The sequence below is a fragment of the Aureobasidium pullulans genome (genome assembly GCF_000721785.1).
Source record: "Aureobasidium pullulans EXF-150 unplaced genomic scaffold scaffold_13, whole genome shotgun sequence".
Lineage (NCBI taxonomy): Eukaryota > Fungi > Ascomycota > Dothideomycetes > Dothideales > Saccotheciaceae > Aureobasidium > Aureobasidium pullulans.
In genome coordinates, this window is record NW_021941033.1 from 699,687 (window position 1) to 715,988 (window position 16,302).

The following is a 16,302-nucleotide window of genomic DNA, read 5'->3' on the forward strand; positions in this document are numbered from 1 at the left end:
GCTCAAGAATGTCAAATGTCAGTCGTGTTGTTTGTGATCTCCTTTCTCAATTTCTCGAGTCTACGTTGGTGGTCCACACCAAGTTTTGAGTCGAGTCTTGGCTTCTGGAAACCGGGAGAAGCAAGCATGAAGCTTCACGTTTGCTGCCTTCGTCATCGCATTTTCATACCGCGTAATTCCTGAACTCAACTCGAACTTGTATCATTACAATAAGGACAAAACACGTTCTCTCTAGATACACGTCGCACTCCCAAGGCGATTATTTACCTGCGTTTTCTCGTCGCTACTTTGACATAAAATCACCCCAAGGCAACGACACAACCATGGCAACAGCGCGGACCATCCACACCACCCGCGCTTTCTTCAGCACGAATCCTATTCTGCGTGCACCACCGCGACAAACAATATTCAGTCAGCTAAGAAATGGAGGGGCTAGCAAATCATGGCAATGGCAGCGGCAACAGTCAAGGACGTATGCCAACGGCTTCCGTAGAGGAGGCGGCTACCAGTATAATCGATTCCAGCAAGTGGGTGGACTGATGAAGCGATGGACAGACAGACGCACATTCTACTACGAAGTCGGTGGTTTGTCTGGCCTATGTGGTGCCTTTTACATCTACAACTTGGAAGTTGTACCCGTGAGTTCCGACCAATGTCGTGATGAGGATTGAAGGCATGGAGGGGAAACAAGTGACTGATTTTGTGACAGGTTTCTGGCCGCAGACGCTTCAACATCATCTCTGCGGCTTCTGAGCAACAATCTGGAGAAGAATTGTACCAGCAGGTCATGTCTGAATATCAAGATCGAATCCTACCTCCGTCACATCCTCAACACAAACTCGTACAGCGCGTTTTGAATCGTCTGATTCCTCACTCTGGGCTCCCTACAGAAACCAACAATTGGGAAGTCCATGTCATCAAGGACGAGCAAAAGAACGCCTTCGTCATTCCAGGCGGCAAGGTATTCGTCTTCTCGGGCATACTTGATGTGTGCCAAGGCGAGCAGGGACTGGCAGCAGTGTTGGGGCATGAGATTGCACACAATGTGGCTCATCATTCCGCCGAGCGCATGAGCTCTTACTTCATATTCCTACCTGTCGCGATTGTCGCATCTCTGTGGCTGGGCCTGGGCGACGTTGGGAATGTTTTCACTAGAATGGTCGTGGACTTGGTCTTCCTCCGGCCCGGGTCCAGGAAGCAGGAGGTGAGTGTCGCGTTTCTTGAACCTTCATCCAAGAACTTGAAGCTAATACGAAACCACAGTCCGAAGCAGATTATATCGGGTTGATGATGATGTCACAAGCTTGTTACGATCCATCAGCGGCAGTGGGACTTTGGTCTCGTATGCACGATGCAGAGGAAGGAGCGCCCCCGCAGTTCCTCTCGACCCATCCCTCAAGTCACAACCGTATGGAGAAAATTCAGTCGTGGTTGGGCGACGCTGAGATGAAGCGGGAGCAAAGCGGCTGTGGTCAAATCGCAGATCATGGTATGTCGTCTTTCTGGTGCCAAACAAGTTTGATGGAGATGTATTGACACAGGCAGCTAACCAGTTCCGCGACACATTCGGGTTCCGCTGGTGATAAACCCCCAGGCATAAATCCGTACATCAGTGCTGTCTGCTTCTCGAAGCAACTATCGTTGGCAACTTGTGATAAAGTAAGCCGGACCATCGAAGCAGAGCTATCTCTCACCCTCCTCCGCACACGCAGACACTCGTGCGATACACATCCGTTCTCGGTCAGTTGATCTGTCACTGCCACCAAAGACCCGTAGGACACGATGGATGAATCACCTACCCAGCTCATCCATATCAAAATAATAAATGAACCAAGTTGAACCAGACCATGATTTTAGGCCTGACTAACAGATGACTTGATGGATGACATGTTTGTTTCAAGCAAACCCAGCCCCGCTGATTACCTTCTACAATGCAGGTCATTCAACCTGTGAGCATGAGAAGTGTAGGCACATTTTCAAATCACGAGTTGATCCATCAACGCAGATGGCTCCAGACCTTGTCACGCGACATTTGTATCACAGCCTTTTCTATACCCCGTGATTGGGTCAGCCAAAAAGCCCAGCTGCATGCTCTAGGCACAGTTTGACACATAATCCTTGAAAAGAGCACGATATCATAATGTATAGGATACTCGAGTCAGTTGTCGTGTTTGTTGAATAATTTCAAGTCTCGAGAGTTGCAAGCAAACCTACACATCTCCTGCATGAATCCAAAACACGGGGTGCATCATATTGCGGCCGTACGACATGGCCGGTAGATTACCTCAAAACGCTTCATGTAAACTGAGCTAATGACCTTGGTCATCATATTACATCTTCCAGAATAATGCGTACCAAAAATGAAATTGGCAGGATGACGGGCGTTAACTTATGGGTCACGCGCAAAAGGTGAGCGTGGCTTTGATCCACAGGTGCAACAGCGCAGCTGAACACATCAAGCCTCTGGAGGCGATGATAACAGTGATATAAGAATGGTGTCCATATGTTTTTTCGATCTTGGAAAGGAGAAGTTGTGATTTGTGGTTGCTTGAAGCGCTTGTCTGTTTACTTGCTGCCATCGGTCCCCCACGAAACGTCCTTGTACCTCCGTACCTAAAGTCTTCATCTTACAAAATCCAAACACTCACGAGCTCAAGTCGCAAAAAGGGAGAACCTGAAGTCAGGTTTCACGAAAGTAGATCATTGGCTTCAACCTTGTTTCATCAGCAAACGACCACGAGCAAGCATTCGTCATAGCACAAAGCCACGAAAAACGGGTTGGTCGATTTATACATATAACCATCGACTTCTTGAGGGGCAATATGTTCACCCTGTTCTCTGTATTGGCCATAGCTACTGCTCTCGCCGCAGCTAGTGTTTGGATCTGTAACGATAGCGACGCAGAAGAATCGCCCAGCCGTCGATATTCGAGACGAAAGATTTTGTCTGAGAACCACCGCGACAAGTCTGTGAACTAGATTTTTAAGAAGAAGACAAGAACACGAACAGGGCGGGCATACGAATATTACTTCAGAGATACGACCCTTGCAAGGAAGAAACGATCGCGACCATGTGGCTCCCTCCAGACCTCGTCGAGCTTTGTCACTCTATCACCAATTCAGATCGAGACGCTCCATCAGTCAGAACTCAGCAAAGCAACCGCGATGCCCACCAGCATACAATGCCTCCACAGAAACCTCGAGAAGAGTCTCGCAACCAGTCAGCGCAGCATACTACATTCCCAATCTTGCAACTGCCGATGGACATCCTGGCCATACATCTACCTCTTCATCTCCCATACGACTCGCTCGTTTCTCTCCGACTCAGCAACCGGAATCTATACACTGCGATCCCGGCGGCCAAGAGGCAGGGATCGAAGAAGCTGAGTGAGTGTGAGAGAAAAGCAGTGTTGACAGCGGTGGAGGAAAGAGAGGAGCATGCTACCCGCAAGTGTTGTGTGATCTGCAGGAGCTGGTATCCAATTGCTTTGTTTTCTTGGGTACCGGATCAAGGTACGAGACAAGGTGACCATCGTGGAAATGAGGGTGATATGAGTGGTCAAGGGCATGTGACAGTTGATGGAAGAGTTGAGGCCGAGAACCGAGTGTGCAGATGGCATCGCGCGAGGTTTGAGCGTAGGATTTCAAGGTTAGCATCAGGAAGAAATCAACTGCAGGAGGGCTGGACAGTGGAAAATGCTTGCATGCATTGCGGTGGGGTTTTGACTTGGGGTAGATGTGGCTGCAAGGCTTCGTGTCCATCTTGTTGGAAGAGGGAGGTGTGGTGTTATACGCGCATTATAAATTAGATGGCTGCGAAGCCCCACGCTCAAATATTGCATGTTCTGGGAGCGACGCCCTGCAAAGCGGTCAGTCAGGTAGTTCTCAGTATACGTGTGCTTTTCATGCAAGAATGTGACGATTCAGCGAGTCTGGAAAGCATCAAGCTTTAGATCTACAAGGGGAAGAGAGGGGAAGTGTGCGATAGAGGAATAAGTGCTGGTAGCTGACATTCTTGGGAGGAAAAGCAAAACATGATGCTTCTAATCGTGTCCGGGATAAACAATAAGTGAATTCAAAAGGAAAGGGTCGTGATCAAGAGGGCTTTTCGGCAACCTCGATGAAAGTAGTGCTGTCTTTCTCTCGACAGGTCCATTTCTGGACGACTGTGACAGCATCTTGGTATTCGTCGGCAAGGCTATCCTCCTCGTAGAAGGCCTTTTCTTCGTCGATATGCTGATTTGACGAGGCTGCAGTGTAGCTTTGAAGTTCGAGTCTGACAGCATAGCGGCGCACGCTCAGCCCCATGCCCCACTGGGCAATTGTCCAGAAGACGAGGACAGCTCCAAAGGCAATCTGAGCGACAAGAACATCTGTCTCGCAATGGCGGCGTGCCTTGATGCTCGCACCGAGAGACTGTTCGGTTGATGAAGTCTGAATGACACGTCCGGGGCCGTGCAGGTCCTCGGATGTGGAAGGAAACCAGAATGACGTGTTGAGCTTGCTGGTGAAGCAGAGATCGGCGGTAACATCGTAGAAAAGATAGACAAGGCCGAATTTGGGAACGAGCGAGAGAACCGTGTCTATGAGCAGGTGGTTGGAGAAGATTGTGAGGTGTGTTGGTGATTTCTGGATTGGGGTCAGAACTGGTGGATTCACATGTGAAGGCTGCATCTTTGTACCTTGTAGGATCCGTAGATTCCTAGCACGGCGAGAGCACAGCCATACCAGGCATATGCTGTCACGCTGAAAGACATGTACAGCGGATCGCTGGTCAGGAAAGTGCATAGATATGCTGTTGCAGCATGATATGTCAAGATGAGTGAGGACACGACCATGCTAAGTGTCCTGCCGGGTTTGTCAATAACAGGCCGGACATGCTAGACCAACACGGCTGACTCACCTCGCGGTGTCCCAGCTTGCGCCCATCGTAATAGTGCTTGTCAGCTTTTGTGGATGATGCTTGCTGTTTGCGGATCAGGAGGGGAGTTGGGTTCCGGATTCGCGAGTGATGTAAGAGTCCAGCTCGGAAGATGTTTGTCTGTTTGCCCACGGAAGCAGCGACTCCAGGCGCGCGTGGGTGGGTGTGTCGACTAGTTGACGTGAAGAAAGCGAAGGTCCGAAGGAGATGGCAAGTGTAAAAAAGGAAGAACAGAGATCTAGGGATTAGAAATGCGATCGAATGACCGCATAGTCATACAGCATCAATGCCCGTGCTGCTGCCCGCAGTCTTCCGCCCGCGCACCGCCGATGTTCGTTCAAGCTATCTATCGTGCCAACTGCTAAACGCCGCGGACCGCTGACCATGTGAAATCTGCAAAACGATCAACATCCGTTCGGCCTTGCTCAACAAGCAGCTTCCGCGTCCTTTGTCCCAGGATCTTGCTGTTCCTGCAGTCGTCCTTTGCCCAGATCCCAAGCTTTTTCTTTCACATGCATCATTGACGTGGTCTGTGCCATAAGGCCCGGGAGAAGAGCAAAGTGGCTGCATGCCGCAGCCCGATCAACCTTAGCGGAGCGGAGTTCCATGCCAAGCCGTACCTAACCCCCAAACTATCGAAAATTAGGTGAGTGCAAGACAGACGTCCATCAAGAAACCTGATCGGATTCATAATCATGGAGACAACTCGGCTATCTTTGCGCACAGCAAGGAAGCCACGACTCTTGAGAAACACGAGGCTGGCCGATGCATCGGTACTCTCTCGCATGTACCGATTGCGTACCCCTTCCGGTGTTTTTCTCTTCCAAGCATCGGCCGTTTTCGTGCCCTTTCTTCTGCCTTGTATCGGTGATCTGCCTTTGCATCAAAACTGCCTGAAGTAGCTCGCCGATGATCTTTTTTCTTCATCGTCTTTACCAGTTTTCTGGCTATGAAGAGTGCTCCTGCTGATTTCTGTCCATCTCGTTGCATGATAGCATTGACAAACGTTTGTTACAACAACTGTCGAGCCCACAGCCAAGCTGTCTAGCGAATTTCGGACCCGGTTGTGTCGGATCTGAGCGCTGTCTGACCTGGAAAGGTCTGTCACCTCGTACCACTCTTCGACTCTACTTGCCAGCACAACCTCTTTCCTCTCCCAGTGGCTTGGTTCGCTGACAGACTCACGTTGAGTGGTTAAACACAAACCGTACGACTTGGCCATCACGGCTTTCATGTCGTACTGTTTACCCCACCACAGCTGAGGCTCTTCGGATACTGCACTCTGCTGTTTCTGATCTTTGTCCGACGTCTATCGTCATACAGTAAGCACTGCAGAGGGAGGCAACTAGTACAACCACATATATGCTGTTATCTCATGCTAACGAGCTCTTTGCACATAGTGCTTCCTCAAGTTCTCCCGTAAACATGAGTGGTACTCGTAGAGGAGAACGTCTGTCGAATGGATGTGGCGTCCAGCTTTGATTTCACTTTGTTCGGTATACCCGGCGACAATATTTTGCATCGTGGCTCGTGTGGTCTAGTGGTATGACATCTCTCTCACACAGAGAAGATCCTGGGTTCGATCCCCAGCATGAGCATCTTTTTGGTAGGTGTACAACCAACCAATCGGTTTTTGTTTTGCCATGTTGCGCAGAAGCTGACCATCAGACTTTTGTTATTCACATGCTCCTAGTAATGCTCAAACACCGTCTCTTGAAGTCCCGCGTAGAACACAATATTGAAACGCAGAAGGCAGGAATGGTCAGTCACTCGCAGTTCACGATGACTGCATGACCAGTTGTAGCGTACTTCTATGGCAATTCCTCCCCTTTACCAGTCATGAATGAGCCTTAGAAGGCATGACCGATCGTCAAAGCATCTAAGCATTGGACAGAGGGAAGATCAGATGCTAAACATCAAATGTTGCGACTGTTTTTGATCGTAAATATTCTGAGCAGGGTCACCCACTCAGCAGCCACCGTGATCAACACAAACAATTCACTCAGCCTACCATAATGATAGGAGAGGTCCAATCATCCATCATTGGCTTTCAACATGAAGCTATTCGATGAAAAATTGATCCACGTCTTGCTCCCTCTCAGAAGACGACGAGAGGCAATGCATGCCTCTTACAAGGCACACCCCCTTCCAAATCGAAGTCGGAGTCTTGGGATGTGTATTAGACGACCACGCTCCATCCTCCCCGTGTGCTAAACTTTGTCACGCGCACCCTGTAGAAATACACAATGTTTTTGAGATCAGTGCAAGAGTGTGATGCTCAGCGCCTCTCTGCGGACGACTAGAGAGATCTTAAAAACATTGTGCATTTCTACAGACTGGATAACCCTAGACATGGCCGTGGGAGATGGCTAGTAGAAGTGACAGAATTTAGCACACGGGGAGGATGGACGAGCGGCCCATGTAAGTAAGCATCATGCTGTATGTCAGTCCTATTGCTAGGATTTGAACACTCGGGACCTTAACTGCATCTCCAGCTCTTAAACCAATGTTGTCGCGTTAGCGACAACCCAAGAAGCCCAGCTTTCACATCTTCCGTGGCGCAATTGGCTAGTGCGTTCGACTGTTATGACGCTTTCTCATCCACCTAAACAATGATTGATCAGTGAAAGGAAAGAGCAAAAGAGTCTGAGAAGTCAAGAGAGAAGAAACAAAAAGAACAGCAGCTCTCCCGGACAGGCTTGAACTGTCAACCTCTCGATAGCGAGTCTCTTGCGAGACCTAACAGTCGAACGCGCTAGCCAATTGCGCCACGGAAGATGTGAAAGCTGGGCTTTCTGTGGTGCTTGCCTCGGTGCTGAATACTCTTGACTATATTCCTTCGTGTGTCTGAGCTCGGACATCCGCTCCCACGCTTTTCCCGCGCGTCAGGCACGTGAGACACCCTTCTTTGGAACCAAGCCATGCTCTTGACAGTTTTAAGCCAAGTTCGGGAGAGCCGACCCTTTTCCTTTTGCTCTTTTGACTACTGTCCGGTCTTGTACTCGAGCAGAATGACTAGGTGCTAGCCTAGTCGTCTAGCGTCGTGATTAAAGACTAAGAGATGCACTTATGTAGAGAGCTTGTGGTCTCACTGGATTGCATATATGCCATACTTGTCGTTGGAGTACCATGTTGGTATTACGAATTTTGTAAAAAGAGTCAGGTTGGAGTAAAACCAGCCACAAAGTACTTGGTTCAATTCATTGACAAAAACGAGTTATGGTAAATAGAGACATGAACGTGAGAAGCGCAATGAATGTGAAGAAAATACGCATAGAAATACAGGTATTACGAATGTTCAAATCACACCACTCTCAAAAGCTCTGTGATGATGCGTGTCTCAAGAGCAACCAGCTCAATCATCCGCGCCGAAGGACGAGCACATAAGCTCGATTTAATTTTTGACGTATAAACATCAACATTTCCCTGCCCCGAAAGCCACCAACGCCGTTTTAAAACTCCTGCAGAGGGGTATCATGTCGCTCCTATTGACCCATTCCCGATCCGGGTCGTTGTTGATTCATCGCAACTTGACGAGCAAATTGCATTTGCTGCATCTGTGCTTGTTGAGTTTGCAGCATGTTCATATTTTGCTGCTGCTGCCCTCCACCATTCATCATGCCCGCCTGTTGTCCCATTTGTGGAGTTCGTTGCAACCTTGCTATAAGTGCTTGCTGGTTGCGAAGGTTCTGCATGTATTGTTCCGTGTTGTTCGTATCGCCAAGAGTCGCTTGCTGTGTTCGTGCCGTAGCGACTGCCATCTGCTGTTGGGCAGCATGAACCATTTGTTGCTGTTGCTGGAAACGGTGCTGCAGTTCTATGGGTATTGGCTGACCCTGAGATTGCAATGTGACAATCATTTGCTTTGTACGCATGAACTGAGCACGAGCTTGACCAGCAGCTTGTGCCCGTTGAGCTGCCTGAGCATTTGGCATGCTCTGGCCCATCTGTTGGCTCATCGCCTGATTCATCTGCTGTTGCTGTTGCTGCTGCGAAGGTGTCTGCATCATGGGTGTGCCTCCCTGCATGTTTTGCATTTGTATGCGTTGTTGCATCTGAGCGTACATCTGAGGATTCATTTGCTGCTGCAGAGCCATATTCTGCTGGTTCCTCATCACGGTGAGCTGCTCTGGTGTGTACTGGCCTGGCGAAGCTTGCATTGTCTGCTGTTGCAAGCGTGCGCGCTGCTGTTGCATTATAGCCATTTGCTGAGTAGGAGTGAGTTGGTTCATCTGGTTCATTTGGTTTATTCCGTTCATCTGCGGTGTTCCAGCCATCAAGCCTGCTTGATTGGGAGTGCCTTGCATATGAGGAGGAATCGGGCTTCGGTGTTGCATATTAGGGGTACCGCTCATCTGGCGGTTGCCGTCCATAGGCACAGCAGACGCCATTTGTGGAGTACCGTGCGCCATTTGTGGAGTAGCATGACGACTCGGGTTTGCTTGCTGGCTGAGCTGTCTAGCCATGGCGATATTAGCATGTTGCATAGCAGCGGAAGGAGGGCGAGCCGGGCTTCCAGCGCCTTGGTTCGAAGCAGTAGTTTGCATAGGGAAGCCGCCCATATTCATGTTTGAGGCGTTGGGCATGACAGGAGATGAGGCCATGATGGGCGTAGGGTTGTGGACAATGGGAGACGAATGCTGGGCAGCCATGGCAGCTTGTTGTTGGAGATGCTGTTGCTGAGGGTTAGTCGCCATAGGGGTTTGAGCCTGAGCGAGATTGTGAGCGTGCTGCTGTTGCTGTTGCAATTGCTGCTGCTGCTGCTGGAGTTGCTGTTGTTGCTGTTGCTGGAGCTGAGCGGCCTGCTGCTGCTGTACGGCTTGTTGTTGCATCAATTGCTGCTGCTGCTGGTGCATCATCATCTTCTGTTTCTGTTGTTGCTGTGTGGCCGCTTGCTCTTGACGGTTCCTGTCCTCCATGAGCTTTCTCTTTTGCGCCAGCGCAGCATCGTGTTGACGCTTCTCTATAGCCTTCTGCGCCTCTTCCTCCTTTTTCTTGCGGTCGTTCTCTTCGTGGTTCTTCTTGATGGTCTCGAGGGTCTTGAATCTGGAAAAGCCAAGAGCAACCGAAGCAGTTTGACCTTCGGAGGCCGAGGTACCATTTGCACCACGCAAAGAAGGTTTTGTGCGTTCGTCCATAATGAGCATACGTCTCTCTTCCTCGAAGGCTTGTGCATCGTCCAGAGCCATTTCGGCGTGGGTACGCTTGCGGGATCTTGGTGATGGAGGAGCTTCGGAATGCAGAGGGTGTTTGAGCAGACTCAAGGCCATCTCAGCCTCCTCAAAGGTCTTTGCGGGATCTAGTAATAGTGGTGGTTCGGAGGAAATGAGCATAGTCGCTTCAAACTGGTAGTAGTTGGTCTCATCGACTAGAGCGCCCTTAGATTGTTGGTTCGCGAGGTGCATCAGCTCATGATGGCGAGAAAGATCGGTGGGATGAAGTACGACAGTCGAAGTCCTAGGGCCCGTATGGGCTTGATCTTTCAGACCATCTTGTTGCTTGACTGACTCGGATCTCTTGTTAGGTAGCGACGAACGGTCTGAAGCCTTTTTCGGGTAGGGACCAAAGGGAGATGGAGTGATATGGTCGTGGTAGTTGTGCATGGAAAAGGGAGTATTGTGGTCGGCCGAGCTGACGGACAGGTTGCCAGGAGCAGGAGTCTTTGCGACAGACGACTTGTGGTTGACGACGTTGACAATGAGACAACCGTCATAAAAGGCGACACGATTCTCCAGCAGATCTTGGACCATTTCATGAGGGATGGTCTGTTTGCGCAGGTGCTGAAGAATGAACTTCATGGGCGAGTCGTAGGGAAAGCTGCCATCCTGCTGGTCGAAGCGGAAGAAGGTGGCATGCAGATGGATGGTGAGCGAGGGAGGCTTGCCGCGGAACTTGCGCAGGATGTACTCGGAGCTCCTGACATGAGGTTCGGCTATCCTTTTGACCAGAGTGTCGCTGGCACTGTTGGCCTGGTTGTTGGCGCGTGTGTTGAGACGGGCGGCCATGCTCGGGCGTGGGCGGCGCATTGGAGCATGCCCAGCTTTCGCGGTCGTCGCTGTCGCCATGGCGAGTGCTGGTAGCTGGCTCTACCGCTCTGGACAGATGGGCGCAATGGTGCTCGTGCGATGCATCCAAGGTATCCTGGTGCTGCTCATGCGACGTGAGATCGACTCTGGGGTCGTTTGGAGATGCCAAGAGCCCGTGCCCCTTTTCCGAAGGGAGGCGATACCGGACGTCTGGATTCTGCTACGAAACAGCTGCTCCGAGATACAGCTGCGGCTTGTTGTAGAGGTGCGCGATGTCTTTGTGCGTCTAAGAGTGGTCAGTGAGGAGGTCGACAGGGCAAGCGCTCAGAAAACCCTCCCCAAGTCCTCAATACCAGTCCGTTTGGTGAGCCGGAACAGTAGGAAACCTCACCAGATGCGCAGCCTGCGCTGGATAAGCTTACCTCTTGCGTTTGGTATCATCTCCTCTCGAAGTAGCTCATGTGCTACGTCATGGTCCTCTTTCACATGACAAGGTGTCTATGCGAGGGACCATACTCGAGTAGCTACCAAAGATGAATGCTCGCTCTTCCACAAAACTCTCTCACCCAAAATGGCTGAAATAGCAGCTGGAGCTGTTGTGGCTGAACAAGTCGTATCCACAACCCTCGAAGGCTCAGCAATCGCTGGATATGCTGTTGCCAAACCCACCGTACCTCTAAAGGCAACCTTCTCTCAGATTGCTACCGCAGACAAGGATGACGCCGCGTAATTGAACAGCAGAACTTTGGAAGGTTTGCAGCGACTAATACCCTTACAGCTTGGCTCTTGCACGCTCACATCACACCGTCAGCATCGCCAACGACAAGGCATGCATCTTTGGAGGCCAGACCACTGATGGAAAGCTGGCATCCAACGACATCCACACTGTGACTCTGCCATTGAAGCAGACACACGAGACAGATATTGCTTATGCTTGTTACCCGGCCGTTCCTCGCGATGAAGGAGCTGCTGTGCCGAGTGCACGCACCAGGCATGCTGCCTGTGTCCAAGGCCATGAGCTAGCCGTCTTTGGAGGCTGTGACGAGAAGCATGCTCCTGTAGATCAGGATTCTTCCTTGTGGATCTGGAACATTGAATCTTCAAAATGGCACCAGGTTTCTTCAGAAGGGTATGTCGTGTCTTTTGTCATTCGACCGGTCAATGCTAACGATCCCACTCCAGTCCAAAACCTTGCCCACGATTCGACCACGAACTGTTCCATTATGGCGGCCACATTCTTCTTCACGGCGGACGATCGTCCGTAGAGACCGAACTGAACGATACCTGGTTCTTCGACATGATTGCTCACACCTGGACTCAACTTCCCGATTCTCCAGAACATTCAGAAAGTGTAGCTTTTGCCGACGGCACACTCTATATGATCACCAACTCGCCCGCTGAGGGCATCACTCATGTATACAGACTCGAAATTGGTGACAGAGTTCCTGCTCCAGGATCGGCACATGGACTACAATGGCAGCGAATCACAAACTCGACGGAAGTCCCTTCATCCGCAGGACCTGGAGCGCGAACCGGCGGATCTCTGATTCCGGTCACTACCGGATATGGCCGTCTGTACCTAGTCTACTTCTTTGGCAGTAGAGAAGTCCATGTTGATGCCGAGAGCCCCGGGAAGTCAGTCGAGTCTAGCGAGGCTCCTCGACCTTTCGAATCTGATCTGTGGACCTACCAACTACCATCAAAGTCGACCAAACCTACTAGCTGGACAGACTTCAAGCCGGCGGCTATCAAGGACACGATCAGGGACAAGCTGGGATACAAGAGCGGTGGCTATGAGTGGGCCGAAATCGAAGTGCAAGCGACAGAGCAGAGTGGTCATGAAGGCAAGGTACACCCCGGACCTCGAGGCTTTTTCGCAGCAGACGTTGCGAGCGATGGAAGAAGCGTAGTCATGTGGGGAGGAGATAACGCAAGAGGTGAGAAGGAAGCAGATGGCTGGCTCATCCGCTTTGAATAAGCAACCAAAAGAATACGATGACATTATGAGTGAGGTATCAGAGGTATCCTGCAGGGGTGTCGTAACTCATGTTATTCTACGCAAATCGACAAATGGTAATCTACGAGGAGCCAACATATCGCCTTTTACCAACAGTACGCGCAGTCATCTTGCCCTTGCCGTTGTTTTGTAGCGGGTGTTCTTTCTCCCACTTCTCGTCGTCTTTGTACGCCTCGACAGCGCCGTCCAAATCATAGTCGTTCTGTTCCAGGTAAAGTTGTGCAACGTCATATCTGCGATACTATTAGAGGCGACCAGGAGGGATTGTGACATGAAACCTTACTCGGATACTTTGCATGTGACCATGAATCGCCGTAACTTGGACTTGCGCAGCTCCTCTTCCTCGCCCTCGATTGGCCTTGGGCTTAGGCTCACGCCGCCCTTGTAATAATCTCCAGGGATTACGACGGTTCTACGACCTTGAAGAAGATGGTCTGCAAAGACGTTGTTGGCCTTTCGTAAAGCATGAAGAGGTACACCATAGGCTAAGGATAATGAAAGAGCCGTGTCCGTCGGGGTCAAAAAGTGTAGCACATCTGGGGCATTCTCGATAGCCTTTTCTGAAGGAGGTTGCAATGATTCGTGCGCAGAATATGCAGGAGGTGCGTCCTGGTCTTTTTCAGACGGCGGTAAAGCAGAAGCCTGTGTGTCGTTGTATGGCGGTGGGTCACGTAGACCTTGTGGAAGAGTCGATCGTGGATCTGTGGAGATTTGGCAATACGGACAATACGAGTTGTAGCGAGGATTGTTGGCAATGCATCGTTGGCAGACGGGACGTGAACAGCACGAAAGGTGGCGTGCAGCGATAGTAGGCTTTTCCGTTTTTGAGTCTATCGTATCTAGCACCGAGGAACAGATGCAACAAGCCGGGATAGTTGACATGGTGAAGCACGAGAAGGGCTGATAGGAACAAGAAAGCGATGGCAGCAAGACACACAAGCAAAAATGGAGTCGCAAGGATGGTAGGAGGAAATACTGCGCGACCTACTGTTTGGCCACGATGATGTCGTTCAGGCGGCGAGTGACTTGGACTACCGAGTATCATGGGCATAGATCAGCAAATGCTATACTCGTTTAGGCAGGGTTCTAGAATACGGCGTATGGACGTGTCACGGATATCCGAGTGGCGAGGAATTCTTTGATCGGTTTCATCGTATCGGGTGACGGGCACAGATCAAGCCGAGAGCGTGAGCCAGCAACAGGAGAAATCGAATGACGATCTGAAATAGGCACCGTCTGCCTCATTTCCTACTCCTCCCTCCTACATCCTTTCCTGTTCGACAATCCATATCCACCAGCCAAACCAACCCCATCCGACCGTCGCTCCTTCTTCAATTGCGTTTGTTTTGAACATCATCTCGCCCAAGACAACAAGCGGAGCTTCGCGGATCGCAACTTCTTCAACTCGCGTGCCGGCTTCGAAGCCATAACAAGCACCATCATGCAGCCCACCATGGCCAACGCGACCATGCTGCCGCTCCCCCCTCTTCCCACATACACTCTGACTCCGCTACAACCTCTGATCTCATGGATTCCCGACCTCTACCTGGCCCTGATTCTCCCCGTAGCCGCCTACTGGATTGTCTCGTTCATCTTCCACTTCATCGACGAATACGACCTTTTCCCTCAATACCGTCTGCACACTCCCGCAGAGGTGCTCAAGCGAAACCACGTTTCACGATGGGACGTCTTCCGCGACGTCATCATCCAACAAGTCATCCAGACGGCTGTTGGTCTTGCCATCACAATCTTTGAGCCCGAGGCCACCATGGGCCAGGACGACTACAATGTCGCTGTCTGGGCTCAGAGAATCCGTCTCGCCCAACGTGCCATCCCCAACCTTCTCGCATTTGCCGGTCTCGACGCCAACACCATGGCCAGCAAGCAGGCCGTTGCACACCCCATCCTCTCTGCCGCATTGAAAGGTGGTAGCTACAACCTCTTCCAACAGGCTGCTTCGGGTCACGTCGTCCCAGCCTTTGCTTCGTGGGAGCTCACACTTGCCAAGGCCGTCTACTGGATGCTCATTCCCGCCATGCAATTCACATTCGCCGTCCTTGTTGTCGACACATGGCAGTACTTCTGGCACAGAGCCATGCATATGAACAAGTGGCTCTACACAACCTTCCACTCCCGTCACCACCGTCTCTATGTACCTTATGCATACGGTGCTCTCTACAATCACCCCTTCGAGGGCTTCCTTCTGGACACATTGGGCACCGGCATTGCCTACATGCTCGCAGGCATGACCTGCAGACAATCCATGTGGTTCTTTACCTGCAGCACCATCAAGACTGTTGATGACCACTGTGGCTATGCCCTTCCTTGGGACCCTCTCCAGCACATCACCAGCAACAACGCCGGCTATCACGATATTCACCACCAGAGCTGGGGTATCAAAACCAACTTCAGCCAGCCTTTCTTCACCTTCTGGGACGGCCTTCTTGGTACCAAATGGGTTGGTGGCGACGTCTCGGCCCGCTACGAGAGGTCGAGAATTGCTGCTCAGAAAAAGGTTGAACAAGATAACATCTCTCACTCGAGCCCCGCACAAAGCCTCAAGGCCGAGCCTTCACCCTACGAATCGGAGGAAAAGAATGCTTCGACACTAGCAAAACAAGCTCAAGCTCAACTCAACCCTAGCATTCCTGAAGGCAAGGCGTCATTGCAAGCCCTAGGCTCCAGACAGCAAATCCTGGATGACAAGGCTGGTGGTGGTGTAGAAGTCCTTCTTGAGGAAGCAGCCGAGGAGCGTGAAGCACAGCGTGTTCTGCGTCGCAGCCCGAGAAAGAAGACAGTATCACAAGCGTCTTCTGCACCGTTGAAGGGTCTGCGAGACAGGGTCAACACCAGTTTGCATGGCAAAGCGAGCGGCGTGCTTGTGGAGAGCAGCAGATGAAGCTTGTTTTTCTTGATGCCTTTTGAGCGCCGCCTTTTACTTTTCTTCATAATGTCTATTATACCCTTCTTCACAATTCGTTCTTATCTTCACTGCGAGGCTTCTTTTCTTACCCTTTCACCTCTTTTCCCTGCAATGCGATCCATCAGCAATCGTGTTCTTCTTATTTTCTTTTTCTCTTCCGAGACTTTCGTGTAGATTAAACATAGGGGGTTTCTTTTTCTTTATCCTGTTTCTTCTTGGGTATCATGGGGTTCAGACAGAACAGAGGATGATCGATTCTGGTGAACAAGAAGAAACCGTAGTTCATTGACTGAGCAAAATCGAAACAATCAATTCAAGCCGTACTCACTCCAAACATGCTCAATACTTTTACCCAGCTCTATTTGCGATACCGATGATTCACATGGCATCGTTGCTGATGCTGGTTCTATTCTACA

General features: G+C 50.7%; 7 protein-coding genes across 7 annotated transcripts; 4 read left to right on the plus strand and 3 right to left on the minus strand.

Annotated features, from left to right (window-relative positions):
* The first annotated feature begins 169 nt into the window (after positions 1-169).
* M438DRAFT_347121 (uncharacterized protein) lies at positions 170-2,015 on the plus strand. Its single transcript, XM_029905824.1, has 4 exons — positions 170-638; positions 710-1,204; positions 1,264-1,489; positions 1,546-2,015. Exons 1-4 carry the CDS (start codon positions 324-326, stop codon positions 1,581-1,583), a joined length of 1,074 nt encoding a protein of 357 aa, XP_029759091.1. The 5' UTR covers positions 170-323; the 3' UTR covers positions 1,584-2,015.
* A 1,055-nt stretch (positions 2,016-3,070) lies between these two features.
* Positions 3,071-3,808, plus strand: M438DRAFT_277051 (uncharacterized protein; the record flags this gene model as incomplete). The annotated part of the gene is made up of 2 exons (XM_029900897.1): positions 3,071-3,554; positions 3,588-3,808. The coding sequence occupies 2 exons, from the start codon at positions 3,071-3,073 to the stop codon at positions 3,806-3,808; spliced, it is 705 nt and encodes a 234-aa protein (XP_029759092.1).
* A 162-nt stretch (positions 3,809-3,970) lies between these two features.
* Positions 3,971-5,136, minus strand: M438DRAFT_347125 (uncharacterized protein). Its single transcript, XM_029905825.1, has 4 exons — positions 4,903-5,136; positions 4,682-4,847; positions 4,173-4,628; positions 3,971-4,131 (listed from the first exon to the last, which is right to left on the minus strand). The coding sequence occupies exons 1-4, from the start codon at positions 4,926-4,928 to the stop codon at positions 4,075-4,077; spliced, it is 705 nt and encodes a 234-aa protein (XP_029759093.1). The 5' UTR covers positions 4,929-5,136; the 3' UTR covers positions 3,971-4,074.
* Positions 5,137-8,088: 2,952 nt separating this feature from the next.
* M438DRAFT_347126 (uncharacterized protein) lies at positions 8,089-11,285 on the minus strand. The gene has a single exon (XM_029905826.1). The coding sequence runs from the start codon at positions 10,983-10,985 to the stop codon at positions 8,406-8,408; it is 2,580 nt and encodes an 859-aa protein (XP_029759094.1). The 5' UTR covers positions 10,986-11,285; the 3' UTR covers positions 8,089-8,405.
* A 232-nt stretch (positions 11,286-11,517) lies between these two features.
* M438DRAFT_276942 (galactose oxidase) lies at positions 11,518-12,924 on the plus strand (the record flags this gene model as incomplete). Its single annotated transcript, XM_029900886.1, has 3 exons — positions 11,518-11,672; positions 11,725-12,075; positions 12,129-12,924. 3 exons carry the CDS (start codon positions 11,518-11,520, stop codon positions 12,922-12,924), a joined length of 1,302 nt encoding a protein of 433 aa, XP_029759095.1.
* A 100-nt stretch (positions 12,925-13,024) lies between these two features.
* On the minus strand, positions 13,025-13,845 carry M438DRAFT_336878 (uncharacterized protein; the record flags this gene model as incomplete). The annotated part of the gene is made up of 2 exons (XM_029903931.1): positions 13,025-13,196; positions 13,247-13,845. The coding sequence occupies 2 exons, from the start codon at positions 13,843-13,845 to the stop codon at positions 13,025-13,027; spliced, it is 771 nt and encodes a 256-aa protein (XP_029759096.1).
* Positions 13,846-14,141: 296 nt separating this feature from the next.
* Positions 14,142-16,217, plus strand: M438DRAFT_347128 (sphinganine hydroxylase Sur2). Its single transcript, XM_029905827.1, has one exon. The coding sequence runs from the start codon at positions 14,405-14,407 to the stop codon at positions 15,860-15,862; it is 1,458 nt and encodes a 485-aa protein (XP_029759097.1). The 5' UTR covers positions 14,142-14,404; the 3' UTR covers positions 15,863-16,217.
* Positions 16,218-16,302: the final 85 nt, after the last annotated feature.